This window comes from Hemitrygon akajei, chromosome 4, assembly GCF_048418815.1.
Source record: "Hemitrygon akajei chromosome 4, sHemAka1.3, whole genome shotgun sequence".
NCBI lineage: Eukaryota > Metazoa > Chordata > Chondrichthyes > Myliobatiformes > Dasyatidae > Hemitrygon > Hemitrygon akajei.
The window spans coordinates 153106510-153122188 of NC_133127.1; the positions used below are offsets into that span (position 1 = coordinate 153106510).

Consider the following 15679-nt stretch of genomic DNA (forward strand, 5'->3'; position numbering starts at 1 on the left):
AAATCTTGAGTCTTAGTAAAGTCCCAAGCTTTATAAGGTTAACTTCTCAACTAATGACTACTGTTTGGTGAATTCAAGCGAATGTTACAGTGACGTATTTCCCTTGTCATAGAAGGCTTCTGATATAATTGCTGATTCAGAATCCTAGGTTGAGTCAATCATAGATGTTCATTCTTGATTAAGTCATTATCAATCTTTGTATATTTTTTTAAATTCTGAAAACAAATTTCGCAGACTGTTAACCATCCTTAGAGATGGCTATCTCCAAGTGTAAAGAGTGCATATTATCCATTTTACTATGCTGTGATGGCTGTTTCAATTCCGACCACCTCACCTCTCATCATCAGCATGTGCTAATGATGTCTATTGGTGACCTGATTAAAGTGTAAATCATAAATAGCCCTGATCCATAGAAAGTGATTTGCACAGATTGATTACTAAATGAAAGTACTGACAAGCTTATGAATCACTGCAAAATTGGAGAACTGTCTTCAGGAAAACTAGAGAAGGTATTGATGTAATATTTTGTTCATTTTTTTGAAATATCTGGTTTCTGTTATTTATGAATTTTCACACTGAGATCAAAAATCATGAACTGAATCTTCTACTGAACACAGGACTGCACATTCAACTATTAAATCCATTGTAAACTTCTATTCATCATTAATCCATATTTCTATAAAGCAAAAGATTTTTCTATTCAAATCTTGTTTATTGCATTTTTTCTATTAGTCTGTAAATTATTTTGTATAAGTTAGAGTTTGATAATAAACTGGTTTAATTCACAGGGATTCCGCCAGAAGAAGTGAAAGAAGTGTATTTGGGCAATGTTCTGCAGGGTGGGGAGGGGCAGGCTCCTGCGAGACAGTCTGCTCTTGGTGCAGGTAATGGCTGTAATTGATATTAAAAAACATACAGTTTTGGTGTAAGGCATAGGAGCATAATTAAGCCATTTGGTTCATCGAATCTGCTCTGCCATTCAATCATGGCTCATCTTTTTCTCCCCCTCCTCAGCCCACTCCCCAGCCTTCTGCCTGTAACCTTTGATGCCGTGTCCAATCAAGAACCTAAATACACCCAAATATCTGTCTTAAATACATCAACGACTTGGCCTCCAAAGCTGCCTGTGGTAACAATTTCCACATGTTTCTAGCTAAAGAAATCTCTCCACATCTCTGTTTTAAATGGGTGTCCCTCTATCTTGAGGCTGTGCCCTCTTGTCTAGACTCTCCACACCATGGAAAACATCCTTTCCACATCTACTCTCTCTCGGCCTTTCAGTATTTGAAAGGTTTCAACGAGATCCCCCTCCTCATCCTTTCTAAATTCCAGCGAGTACAGATCCAGAGCCAGCAAACATACCTCATGTGATAACCCTTTCATTCCTGGAATCATCCTTGTGAACCTCCTCTGAACCCTCTCCAATGCCAGTACATCTTTTCTAAGATGAGGAACCCAAACCTGTTCACAATACTCAAAAGTGAGGCCTCACCGGTGCCTTATAAAGCCTCAGCATCACATCCCTGCTCTTGTATTCTAGACCTCTTGAAATGAATGCTAACGCTGAATTTGCCTTTCTCACCACTGACTCAACCTGCAAGTTAACCTTTAGGGTGTTCTGCACAAGGACTCCCAAGTCTCTTTGCATCTCAGATTTTTAGAGTTTCTCCCTGTTTAGAAAATAGTCTAGTTTTTAGGCATGGATTATATCTGCCCTGTGTCTGATCAAGGTTTTAATTTTGGGCCAAATCACAAAGTTCTAAGTTACGATTGACAGACAGCATGTCTTTTGAAACATCGAACATAGCACAAAAAAAGGCATTTTGGCCCACAAGGTTGTGTTGAGTAATTCAGTTAGTAATTAAATGCTTAATTAAACTAATCCTTTCTGCCTATACAATGTCCATATATATCCATTTTCTGCATATTCATGTCTAACTAAGAGCTTCTTGGATGCCCCTGTTGTGCTTGCCTCCGCCACCAGCCCAGTCAGGGCATTCCAGGCACCCACCACTCTGTGAGAAACAAAATGCCTCACACATCTCCTTTGAACATCCCCCTTCTCACCTTAACTGCATGCCATTTGGTATTAGGCGTGGCGGCTTTTAGAAAAGGATCATGGCTGTCTATGCCTCTCATAATCATAAACATTTATCAGCCTCTGGTGTCCAGAGAAGACAACCCAAGTTTGTCCACTCTACTTTTAGCATCCTGCTAAACCTCTTCTGCACCCTCTAAAACCTCAACATTCTTCATATACTGGGGTGACCAGAACTCAATACTCCAGATGTAGCCTAACTAGAGTTGTATAAAGCTGTATTGTAGCGGTGTGCTACACGCAGCGCTGCATTAACGACACGGAGTTGGTGAGCTGCAGTTGCAAAAGAGGTTTATTCAAACTTCGCGGCCTTGTTTTAAAGCCTTCCTGTTCCCGCCCTCCCCAGGCGGGAATGCTGTAGGGGGCGCGTATTCACAGTCCCGTCCCACGCGCGGGCTTTTCCCCTTGCTGGTGAAGCAGGCTTGGCGCCTTCTTTGGGACCTGCCTCAATGCCGGCGCGCACCGCTTTGTGAGCCGGTTCGAGTGCGCTGGGAAGTGGGTCGCCACATAACCCCCCCCCAGAACCGGCGATACACCCCCCAATGCCCACAGTCTGGGTCGGACTATGTTTGGGAGGTCTGCCTCTGCGCCGCGGTGCCTGAATCTCGACCGGCTGCGCCAAGTCCACATGGGCCGGTTTGAGTCGGTCCACTGTGAAAACCTCCTCTTTTCCCCCAATGTCCAGCACGAATGTGGACCCATTATTCCTGATCACCGTAAATGGCCCCTCATAGGGCCGCTGTAGCGGTGCCCAATGTCTGCCCCGTCGTACAAAAACGAACTTACAGTTTTGCAGGTCTTTGGGTACGCAGGTCGGGTTCTGCCCATGCTGTGAAGTGGGTATGGGGGCCAGGTTACCGAGCCTCTCGCGTAGTCTGCCCAGGACTGCTGCGGGTTCTTCCTCTTGCCCCCTTGGGGCTGGTATGAACTCTCCTGGGATGACCAGGGGTGTGCTGTACACCAACTCGGCCGACAAGGTGTGCAGATCCTCTTTGGGCGCCGTGCGGATTCCGAGCAGGACCCAGGGGAGCTCGTCCACCCAGTTAGGCCCTTTGAGGCGGGCCATGAGAGCCGACTTCAGGTGACGGTGGAAACGCTCCACTAGTCTGTTCGATTGTGGGTGGTAGGCAGTAGTGTGGTGTAGCTGTGTTCCCAACAGGCTGGCCACAGCTGACCACAGGCTGGAGGTGAACTGGGTGCCTCTGTCGGAGGTAATGTGGGCCGGTACACCAAAGTGAGATACCCAGGTGGCGATCAGTGCCTGGGCGCAAGATTCGGAGGTGGTCTCGGTGAGCGGGACCGCCTCTGGCCATCTTGTGAACCGGTCCACAATAGTCAGGAGCTGCCGCGCTCCTCGCGACACTGGCAGGGGGCCCACGATATCCACATGAATGTGGTCGAAACGTCGGTGGGTGGGGTGGAACTGCTGCGGCAGGGCTTTGGTGTGCCGCTGCACCTTGGCTGTTTGGCAGTGCATGCACGTTTTGGCCCATTCACTGACCTGCTTGCGGAGTCTGTGCCAAACGAACCTGTTGGAGACCATCCGGACGGTTGTCCTGATGGAGGGGTGCGCTAAGTTATGAATGGAGTGGAAAACGCGTCGCCGCCAAGGTGCCGGAACGACGGGGCGGGGTTGGCCGGTGGTGACATCACAGAGTAGGGTCCTCTCACCTGGGCCTAAGGGGAGGTCCTGGAGCTGCAAACCGGAGACTGCAGTCCTGTAGCTAGGGATTTCCTCGTCTGCCTGCTGCGCCTCCACCAGTGCTTCATAGTCTACCCCCTGGGACAGGGCTTGGATGTTAGGGCGGGAGAGGGCGTCCGCCATGACATTGTCCTTTCCCGAGATATGCCGGACATCCGTCGTGTATTGGGAGATGTAGGACAGATGTCGCTGCTGGCGGGACAAACGGGTCGGATGCTTTCGTGAACGCAAAGGTAAGCGGTTTGTGGTCCGTGAACACGGTGAAGGGCACTACCTTCTAAGAAGTACCCGAAATGCCAGATTGCCAGGTATAGCGCCAACAGTTCCCGGTCGAAAGCACTGTATTTGAGCTCAGGTGGTCGTAGGTGTTTGCTGAAAAATGCCAGGGGTTGCCAGTGACCCTGGATGAGTTGTTCCAGCACTCCACCGACTGCCGTGTTAAACGCGTCCACTGTGAGGGCGGTAGGGACGTCCATTCTGGGGTGCACTAGCATCGTGGCGTTTGCCAAGGCTTCTTTGGTTTTAATGAAAGCTGCAGTGGACTCCTCGTCCCAGGTAATGTCCTTGCCCTTACCCGACATAAGGGCATGATTCGGGCAGCTGAAGGGAGGAAGCGGTGGTAGAAATTCACCATACCCACGAATTCCTGAAGGCCTTTGATTGTGTTGGGTCGGGGGAAATGGCGGACCGCGTCTACCTTGGCAGGCAGAGGGGTTGCCCCGTCTTTAGTAATCCTGTGGCCCAGGAAGTCGGTGGTGTCGAGCCTGAACTGGCATTTGGCCGGGTTGATTGTTAGGCCGTATTCACTCAGTTGGGTGTAGAGTTGATGGAGGTGGGACTGATGCTCCTGACGACTACTGCTGGCTATGAGGATGTCGTCCAAATAGATGAAAGCGAAGTCCAGGTCGCGTCCCACCGCGTCCATTAACCGCTGAAACGTCTGTGCGGCATTCTTCAAGCCGAACGGCATGCGGAGGAACTCGAAAAGGCCGAAAGGGGTGATGAGTGCCATTTTGGGGACGTCGTCAGGATGCATCGGGATTTGATGGTATCCTCAGATGAGGTCTACTTTGGAGAAGATCCGTGCACCGTGCAGGTTTGCTGCGAAGTCCTGAATGTGTGGCACAGGGTAGTGGTCCGGTGTGGTAGCCTCGTTCAGCCTGTGGTAGTCACCACATGGTCTCCAGCCCCCTGATGCTTTGGGCACCATGTGCAGGGGGGAGGCCCATGGGCTGTCAGACCGCCGTATGATCCCCAATTCCTCCATCCTCTTGAACTCCTCTTTCGCCAGTCGGAGCTTGTCCGGGGGAAGCCGCCGAGCACGGGCGTGGAGGGCTGGTCCCTGGGTCGGGATGTGGTGCTGTACACCGTGTCTGGGCATGGCTGCTGTGAACTGTGGTGCCAGAACCGATGGGAAATCCGCCAGGACTCTGGTGAAGTCATTGTCGGATAGCGTGATGGAGTCAAGGTGTGGGGCTGGCAACTGGGCTACACCCAGGGAGAACATTTGAAAAGTCTTGGTGTGGACCAGTCTCTTCCTGGGCAGGTCAACCAGTAGGCTGTGAGCTCGCAAAATATCCGCTCCCAGGAGCGGTTGGGCTACAGCGGCCAGTGTGAAGTCCCACGTGAACCGGCTGGAGCCGAACTGTAGCTGCACCGGACGGGTGCCATAGGTCCTTACTGTGCTGCCGTTCACGGCCTTCAGGGTGGGACCCGGTGCCCTGTTGCGGGTGTCGTAACTCGTCGGAGGTAAGATGCTGATCTTGGCTCTGGTGTCGACCAAAAAGCAGCGTCCTGACTGCTTGTCCCAGACATACAGGAGGCTATCCCGATGGCCAGCCACCGTAGCCATCAGCAGCGGCTGGCCCTGGCGTTTCCCGGGAACTTGCAGGGCGGGCTACAGCGGCAGGCTTCTGCATCCCACCGCTGGTGGTAGAAGCACCATTGTTCGTTGGGCTCCTCACCCCTGCCTCTGGGGTTAGTGGGCTCTGCTGCCGGGCCTGGTCTGGTCTGCTGCTGGGAGCGTGGCCTGGTGATCTGTGCGACGGACGCCCCACTCTCCTTGGCTTTCCACAGCGCGTCCGCTCGGGCCGCCATCTTCCGGGGGTCGCTGAAATCCGCGTCGGACAGCAGCAGGCGTATGTCCTCAGGCAGCTGCTCCAGGAATGCCTGCTCAAACATGAGGCAGGGCTTGTGTCCTCCGGCCAGGGACAGCATCTCGTTCATCAAAGCCGATGGTGGCCTGTCCCCCAAACCATCCAGGTGCAGTAAGCGGGCAGCTCGCTCGTGCCGTGAGAGTCCGAAAGTCCTTATGAGCAAGGCTTTGAATTCTGTGTATTTGCTGTCCGCTGGGGGCGATTGTATGAACTCCTCAACCTGGGCGGCTGTCTCCTGGTCGAGGGAGCTCACCACGTAGTAGTAACGTGTGGCATCTGAGGTTATCTGCCGAATGTGGAATTGGGCTTCTGCTTGCTGGAACCATAGGTGAGGTCGCAGCGTCCAGAAGCTTGGCAGTTTTAACGAAACTGCATGAACAGATGCGGCGTCGTTCATCTCCAGTCCAAATATCGTTTGGGCCGTCCAATTTGGGTCACCAATTGTAGCGGTGTGCTACACGCAGCGCTGAAATAACGACATGGAGTCAGTGAGCTGCAGTTACAAAGAGGTTTATTCAAACTTCGCGGCCTCGCTTTAAAGCCTTCCTGATCCCGCCCTCCCTGGGCAGGAATGCTGTAGGGGGCACTTATTCACAGTCCCGTCCCGTGCATGGGCTTTTCCCCTTGCTGGTGAAGCAGGCTTGGCGCCCTCTTTGGGACCGGCCTCAGTGCCGGCGCACGCCACTTTGTGAGCCAGTTCGAGTGCGCTGGGAAGTGGGTCGCCACAGTATCATAATTTTGTAATGCTGAACTATAAAGGCAAGCATGCTGTATGCCTTCATTACCACCCTACCACTTTCAGGGAGCTCTGGACTTGGGACCCCAAGGTCCTTCTGCTTATTTAACACTGTACTGCCTCCTTACATTTGATCTCCTAAAGTGCAACATTTTGCATTTGGCTAGGTTAAGCTCCATCTACCATTTCTCTGTTGATATCTGAAACTGATATACATCCTGCTGAATCCTTTTTCCGTCTTCTATGCTGTCCACAATACCAATCTCTATCATCTGCAAATTTATTAACCGATCCATCTATGTTTTCATCCAAGTTGCTTTATGTATCACAAATAGCAGATGTCCCAGTACAGATCCCTACAGATACCAGCCAGAATGTCCCATCAGTCATTACCTTTGTCTTTTATGAGCAATCCTATTCTGCATCTAAATAACCAATTCACTGTGCATTCCATGTATCTTTATTTTCTAGATGAGCCTCCTAAGAGGGATCTTGTCAAACACGTTAGTAAAATCCTTGCCCTCCTTAACTAATTGCTTCCGTCAACTCCTCAAAAAATTCAATCAAGGTAGTATTGACTTTCACCACACAAAACCATGTTGACTGTCCCTAATTAGGCCATGGTTTTCCAAATGCTCATAAATCCTATCCCGAAGAATCCACTGCAGTAACTCTCTGGTCTATAGTTCCCAGGATTATCTGTTTCCGTTCTTGAATAGTGGAACAAATACACAGGAACTTTTCTGTGGGTGAAGTGCAGATCAAGCTATTGGTCAAGGCCCCAGCAATCTCATCTCTTGCCTCTCAGTAACCTAAGATATATCCTATCAGACCCTGGCAACTTACCCACCTTAATGTTCTTTAAGAGACCCTATACTACCTATTTCTTTATTTTAAAATGCACACACTCTACACTAATCTTCCTATCCTCCATGTCCTTGATAAATACTGATGCAAAATACTCATTTACGACCTCGTCCATATCCTCCACCTCCAACCATTTTTTCCCTCCTTTATCCTTGAGTTGTATGACCCACTCCCTAGTTATATTCTTGTTCCTTTGATTTAGGCTTACCGGTTTCCACACCTGCAACAACTGTCAACAAAGTCTGTGCATCTGGAATGAAATCAATCATGCTGGCAGCGCAAAGTCTTATGTGTGGACATCAGGTAACTTCTGCTTGCTGTGTACGTGAAGATGTTTTTTGTTTGGATTTCTTCTTGATATGAAATGTAATTTCTGTAGTGTGCAATTCCTGTTAACATATCTATTTTCCAATTATGATCTCTTCTAACATGGTTTGCAAAAGTTGTAATGTAAATGAAAGTTCAATGGGAAGCATTTTAAAGTGTTATGTTCAAAGGAAAGTGAAGTACACTTTTATTTATTCATCGACTGTTCAAGATTTGTACTTTAAGTAATATATGCCTTTTTCCCTAAAATTTAGGATGTAATGGTTGCTGGTGGTATGGAGAGCATGTCTAATGTACCATATATAATGAGTAGAGAAGCACCAGTTTATGGAGGTGTAAAGTTGGAGGACCTAATTGTAAAGGATGGATTAACAGATGTCTATAACAAAATTCATATGGCAAGTATTACTCTTCCTGTAAACCAGTTCATTTGTTTTAGATTGTTTCCATTGATTTTTGCAAGATGCCTGTCAGAATTTGATGGTGAATTATTTTACACAGCTGTAACAGTATGCTTGGTGAAGATGCTCTACTCTCACAATACTATTCATTAGGACGTTCCAGGATTTAGATCTAGAGTTGATGAAGCAGCAATGATATATTTCTAAATCAGGGTGGTACTTGACTTGGAGGGGGTGTTCTCATGTGTTTGTTCTGTTCATTCCCCTTTGTGGTAGATGGCAATGATTTGAGAAGTGCAAACGATTTGATTTTCAAATCAGTGATTTGATTCAGCAAGTAGATAACAGTGCTGTGATTGTGTGAGTTGTGGCTAGAATGGTCATTGGGATGACAATAATGAGAGATGCTGCGTCCTGGATACTGTGGAGCTTCCTGAGAGTTGTTACAGCTGCAAAGGGAGGGTATTCCATCGTACTTCTGACTGTAACGGATGTTTAATATTTTTCTAAAATTTAATCTTGTGCAAAGCCTGTGATCTATTTGAAATGGAAAACTTGACTGAGGAAACAGTTTTGCTTACCGTAATTTTCCTTTTTATTGAGCAGTGTCTCTGTACATTAAAAGCAATGTCAGATTATGCCTATGTGTATTCTTTGTATGACATAACTACATGTATTTCCAACTGCTAGATAATGCCTTCCAGGTTTCAACTAAAGACATTTTTCTAGGGGATTGTAATAAAGAAGTAGCTGGAGTAAGGAATTAGACCTGATAGAGGTTTATAAGTTATGAGGGGCCTTGTATACAATAAATAGTTGGTGTTTTTTGCCCGAAGGTGGACATGTCAAATACTGGAGAGCACTTTAAGGCAAGATGGGGAAAATTTAAAGGAGATGTGCAAGACAAATTTATTTTCACACAGGAGTGGTAGGTGCTAGGGAGTACTGCCAGGGGAGGTGTGGATAGTGATGTTTAAGAGGCATTTAGACAGATACATGAACTAGCAGGGAATAGAGGGACTTGGACCATGTGCAGGCAGATGGGATTAGTTTAGATTGACAGTGTGGTCAACACTGAAAAGATGGGCCAAAGGGGCTCATTCCTGAAGTACAATCTGTGTTCAAATAATATAACCATTGACACATTAAAAATGAAACAGAATCCTTCATTTATTTGAAACTATTGACCTAGAGCTTGTTTCTAAACTGCATAACTTGTATAAACTGCATCTTATTCTAAGTGTCTTAAATTGCAAATCAAATTGTGCTGCTCCACCAAGGGCTCTTTGAAACAGTGTCCTACCCTTGACCAAGATTGACATCAAATTGTGAATTTACACAGTAATTGCCTAGCTGAACCCACCCCAGAAAATTAAGTCCAATAATTAACAATGGATGAGAAAGCACTTTCTATGCAGGAATTATTTTGAATACATTAGTGAAATGCAATTGCAACTTTCAAATTGAATAAATATTTGAAGTTGAACATTTTGCTAATGTATAAGGAAAAAATCTAAACAATGTTTTAAATATCAGTTGGCCCCTTCTATGGTTCTGATGAGAGGAAGCATAGGGTAGAAAGAAATAGAAGAATATCTGTTATAGCAAATAGTATTGGAAATGGATCATGCTGAATGTAAGTAATGGCTTTGGCTGTTGAGTAAAATAGACTGTTGTGAATATGTTGTATATACAACTGATTGGAGTTGCGGTGTATTAAAATATAATTTATTGAATTCTAATTTGATTCAGGGAAACTGTGCTGAGAATACTGCAAGCAAGTATAAGATATCACGCGAAGAACAAGACACTTATGCAGTTAGTTCCTATACTAGAAGCAAGGCATCTTGGGATTCAAAACTCATGGCAAAAGAAGTGGTTCCAGTCAGTGTTCCTCAGAGAGGTAATGTAAAGTTTTTTTTTCTAATGCTGCCATTGTTGTATTATCTTATAAAGTAAATTTTATATTTTCTCTTCATTCACTTATGTGTCTCTCTTTCCTGTTGAAAATTCCCACTTCCTCTCATTTCTGATCTTCCATGTATTCTGCCTACCCAGATTTCTATCTCAATTCCCTATGCAGTTTAGTTATTACAGATTGTTTTTAACTGAATCCACATCGCTATTGGCTATCTTACTCTTAATTTTAAGCATTCATGTAGATTTTGATTTTTTAGTAACCATATGAGGTACATTGAGACTTCACAGTCTATATCATCACGGTGCTTGCAGCTTACTAACTACCTGTACTGCGTTTCTCTGTAACCGTAGCATTATATTCTGCATTCTGTTATTGCTTTTTCCCCTCAGTGTACTTGTGTTTTGAATGTATGGATGGCATGCATATTAAGTTTTTTTTTACTGTTATCAATTATGAGGTGGACAGTACCAAATTCTAATTCCATGTTTTATTATGTTCTATAATCTCTATTCCTTTAATTGTATGCTTTGCTTTAAAATAGAAGTTTGATTTAATTTGTTAGTAATTCACAAATTAGCATTCACTAATGCTACTGAATGGTTTATGGGTTAATGAGATGAGTTCCATACCTTTGAGGTGGAAGTTTTCTTGGGAGGATTCATCTCCAAAATTTCATACTAGTTGAACCACTTAAGGTTTTTCTTTTGAGCAACCATTCTACTGAGAGGAAATGTGTATCACTTACAACAGAACACTAGCTACACCTCCTGCCTTTACAACAACCCTGTTATCTATACTACTGTGATATCTATATAGCGATGTTGCTTGTGGCTGTGCTGGCACTGATGGTTTGGTTGGAGTAAATGGTACCTTTCCAGGAGGAGATGAGGGTCCAGCTCTGTGTTTGATTATCTGCCCGATGAAGCACGTGGCTGCAGCTGGTTGTTATGGCAATGCCGGGGATGTCCACAAGGCCTGTGTGGCTATTTTTTGTGCACCTGACCATCTGCTGTCTCGGATGTGGGATGATATTGGCAGCATTACATCCAACACTTTGCGCAGTTTTCTCCCCGACAGCACTACAGCTGGAGGCTTCCCCTTGAGGCCTGGATGTGGTGTAATTTGATATGTCACCAGAGATGTGTTTAGAGCCTTGGCCATGCTCCTTCCCCTCTTGATCTAGGATGCAACTGTTTGAAGGTATCCACTAACCTCTTTCCTTGGCTCTTAGACTATGAATGGGGGGTGGTGAGCAGATGTGGATAACTCTGCTTTTCTGGCAGAATGCAGCAAACTGCTGTGTCCTGAATTAAGATCTGTTGTCAGAAACAAGCATTTCTGGCATCCCAAAGCAGTTGAAGATCTTCAGCAACCGTTGAATGGTAGGCTCTGTCATTGTTGACTTCATGGGTTATACCTCTGGCCGTTTGGAATAGGTGGTCAGTCAGAAGGAGCTCGATACATACGTCAAGATTTGGAAGCCTGAGGACATGGTTGTAGATCAGCTTTACTTGGATTCTTTGCTGCCATAGAGCACTGAGTGCACTGCTTGTGATATCTTCATCTATGCCCATCCAGTATACAAAGCGTCTGCCAGGGCTTTCATTCCCTTGATGCCTGTGTGACTACGGTGGAATTACTTCAGTACTTTTGGTCAAAGCTTTTGTGTAACCCAGGGGTTCTCAACCCGGGGTACGTGGACCTCTCAGTTAATGGTAGGGGTCCATGGCATTAAAAAAAAGTTGGGAACCCCTAGTGTAATCATTATTCTGTCTCCAAATATTAGGCAGGAGTCCACAGTTGAGAGCAATGTTTGACGTTAGTAGAAAAGTATGACATCTTCCTCAACTTCGAGTGGCCGTCTGTCAGTGAGGTATCTGGAAGTACAGTGAAGGAGAGGACGTGCAGCTGTTCCTGCTCTTGTTGATCATGACCAGAAGACTTTTAGCAGGATCAGTACAACCCAGTGGACTGTGTAGCCAACTGAAATCACAGCCACTGTTGTGTTTTTGTTTTTAATAACCTGCTGATTCATAAGTCTGGAGAGGGCATCTGCTTGACCAAACTCGTGTGTACTTGGTTTCAAAATCATAGGTTGATAACATTGTTGTCTGCATTTGTAGACGATTAGCTATATACACCAGAATGATTTTCTTAGACCAAAAGATGCACAATAGTGGCTTGTGATTAGTAAGTAGAGGAAGAGTCGACGATAAAACATCTTGTGGAATTTTTTTTCACAGCAAAGATGAGTCCCAAGTCTTGCTGATTTGTTTATAGTTCCTTTCTCTTGTGGTCAGTGGCCTAGCTGCATGCATGACAGCTTTTTTGGAACCATCAGGGAAGATATGGGCTCCAACAGCTCCCACCCCGTAGTTGGATGCATCAATTGCAATAATGATTGGCAGCTGGGTTGAAATGCTTCAAGAAAAGGGTCATGTGAGAGAATATTCTTCATCTAATCAAAAGCCTCTTGATTTTTTTTTGGACCATTTGCACGTGGCACCATTGTTGAGTAGAGTACTGAGTGGCTCCCTCAGCTGGTGCATTGCTGAGAGGAATGCTGAATAATAACTGATCATGCTCAGAAATGATTGTAAGCTGCTGACATCTGATGGTAAACAGTGATTTTGGGATCCGGGCGATGATTGTACCATCTGCGATGAACAGCAGGTACTTGAAAGACATCAGGTCTTTGTGCCCATTTTTCTGCCCAAAGTCAGATTCCAGTCTTATACTTTTTTCAACAGACATTGGCATAGCTCTGTCTGATCTGTGCCCATCACAATGATGTAACCGATGTAAGTGGCAGCACCATCAATACACCCAGCATGGTTGACTATAAGCTGACAGAAAATTGAAGGAGCTGCCTTTAGCCCGAAAGGCAGATGGAGGAAGGAAAACAACCCCTGATGCTTTGTAATGGTGAGAAGCTCCTATGAATTTTTCACCACTTCTACCTGGAGGTAGGCTTCAGCCAAGTCCTACTTCGCAAAGTGAAGACCACTATTCAATGTGGCAAAGAGATCTGCTGGTACTGCTACTGGGTACTGGTGTGTCTCCAGAGCAGCACTGAGAAGTCTGCACTCAACCTCACTGTTCGTTAGCTTTCTTGATGATAACTATTGGAGCAGCCCAATGCGAGTAGTTGATAGTTTTGATCAAACCAGTTTGTTGTGGGTGATTTTCTCAATGATTGGTAAGACTGCTTATGGTATCATTCTCTTGGGACAGAAGACTGGATTTGCATCTGGATGGAGATGAAGTTCTGTTTGCAGCTTGGTGCAGTGACCTAAACCATTTTGAAGCACTGCTGCAATGTGCTGTTGCGGTTTGTTGTGAGAGGGATAGAATTATAAAGTTGGGATGTATTGCTAAACTGCAGTGAAATTTAGTGTGTTGGATAGTCACCATGTTATATATAGAAACATTATAGAAAGTGCAGATAGGATTTAGTAGGATGATAGCAGAAATATGAAGTTATTAGGAAATATTAAACAGGTTCACCTCTTGTGAAGGGTTATGTAGTAGAGAAATTTGTGTTTTGTTACTGGTTATAGAGAATATTTCCACATTAATTTAATCCTAGTGCTGTGGTTTATGCCTTTTTAATGGCTGGTTAGTTGGTCAACAAGAAATTGGCAAAGAATTCTGAAGAAATCTACTTATGGTGAAACTTTCACAGGTTCAAAGTTCAATGTAAACTTGTTAAAGTACATTTATCACCATATAAAACCCTGAGATTTGTTTGCTTGCATGTATACTCAGTAAATCCAAGAACCATATAATAGAACTAATGAAAGATCACACCCAACAAGATGAATAACCAAGATGCAAAAGACAATGAACTTAGCAAATACAAAAGAGAAAAAAACAAATGCTAACAAACAAACAAACAAATAAATAAATAAATGAATAAGCAAGCAATAAATACAAAGAATATGAGAAGAAAAGTCCTTGGAAGTGAGTCCGTAGGTTGTAGGAACAGTTCAGTGATGGGGAAAGTGAAGTTGAGTGATGTTATCCCTCTGTTGAGGGGTGGTAACTGTTCGTGAACCTGGTATTGTGAGCCCCAAGGCTCTTGTTCCTTCTTCCTGGTAGCAGCAGTGAGAAGAGATAGTACCGATACAGTGAAAGAAAAGCGGGAAAAGAATATGAGGAAGGGAAGAGCATTTTGCTGATGGATTTAGATGAGGAAAGATGGAAGGAAACTTAAAGTGGAGCATAAATGTCAGTATGGATTGGCTAGTCCAAGTGGCCAATTTCTGTGCTGTATTCATCCATGGGATTTCATGATATGATTTGCACAGTATTTTTTCAGCAAAATGAGTCTCCTGTGGACTATTTTAAATTATTTCCTTGGTTGTTCACTACGTTGTTGCTTATTTTGTCTTCCTAACTTCTGTTATCTATAGATTTTTAACTGTTAACTTGTTTTTTTTTCTTATTTTTATCTCTATTATAAAGTCTACTTATTGTCACTGCTGCCCATATTTCCCAAATTTTTACTTGTCTCTCTGATCAGCCCCTTTGCCATACCAAATAGTGAATTCTTGTTAGGCTTTTCATGACGTTGGGTAGAAAGGAGTGCTCCATAAATAGTACTAATAAAACTATTGCAAATCTCTTTCCCTGAATTAAATATGTATCACTGATTAAATGCATTACACATGCAAGTGATTAAGGCACCCTTCTGTGTGATGTATGTTAGCTTCTAGACAATTATCTATTTTTGCTTGGGGGTGTACAGAGTTTGAACTAATACATTGTTGGTAGTGAAAACGTGCTTATCTTTGCATAATATACCGGTAAATAAGAATGGCATATTGAACCCTCACATGAAACCATCTGATGTTGATTCAGGTAAACCGGATCTTGTGATCAGTGAAGATGAAGAGTACAAACGTGTTGACTTCAGTAAAGTTCCAAAAATCAAAACAGTCTTCCAGAAAGAAAATGGTAGGTCAGCATGATTTGCAGTACTTGCCAAAATGAAAATAGGCTCAAACATATTAAGTTGCTTCATAATATTTTTTTAAAATTGAAAATTGCAATGTTTTGTAATAGATTTGTAGCTATTAGTGTTATTTAGCTTCTGTTCTTCCCATGACCATTACCAATAGCTGCCTGCAGTTGTTTATTTAATCTTGCTTGCAAAATGGCCTGTATGTTTTCTGAATAAATCACTGTTCTACGAAGTAATCTGTAAGTGGTATGCTTTTGATACAATAATAGACAGACACAATCTATCTATGCCAATAGCATATAAACAATTATACTTCTTGTTGATACTGAGTATTCCATTTAAACAATCAGTCTAGGTTCAAAGAAAGTTTGTGAACCTCTTGGAGTCAGTTGTTCCAGTCAGAAATGAGATTGGAGATGTGGGTTGTAAAGGTGCACTGCCCGATTTAAAAGGAAAACACAAAAAGTCAGGTTACTGACAGAGCCTGCTCTTCTCAAGAAACATC

The 15679-nt window shown here is 44.3% G+C and overlaps 1 protein-coding gene across 1 annotated transcript in view; it reads left to right on the top strand.

The window, feature by feature from the left end:
* The window catches only part of acat1 (acetyl-CoA acetyltransferase 1), a 37238-nt gene that overhangs the window by 14936 nt on the left and 6623 nt on the right, over nt 1-15679 (top strand). The window contains exons 4-8 of the mRNA XM_073043646.1: nt 789-884; nt 7762-7862; nt 8141-8284; nt 10040-10190; nt 15072-15167. Coding sequence (XP_072899747.1) covers nt 789-884; nt 7762-7862; nt 8141-8284; nt 10040-10190; nt 15072-15167 — 588 coding nt within the window. The remainder of the gene's footprint in view (nt 1-788; nt 885-7761; nt 7863-8140; nt 8285-10039; nt 10191-15071; nt 15168-15679) is intronic.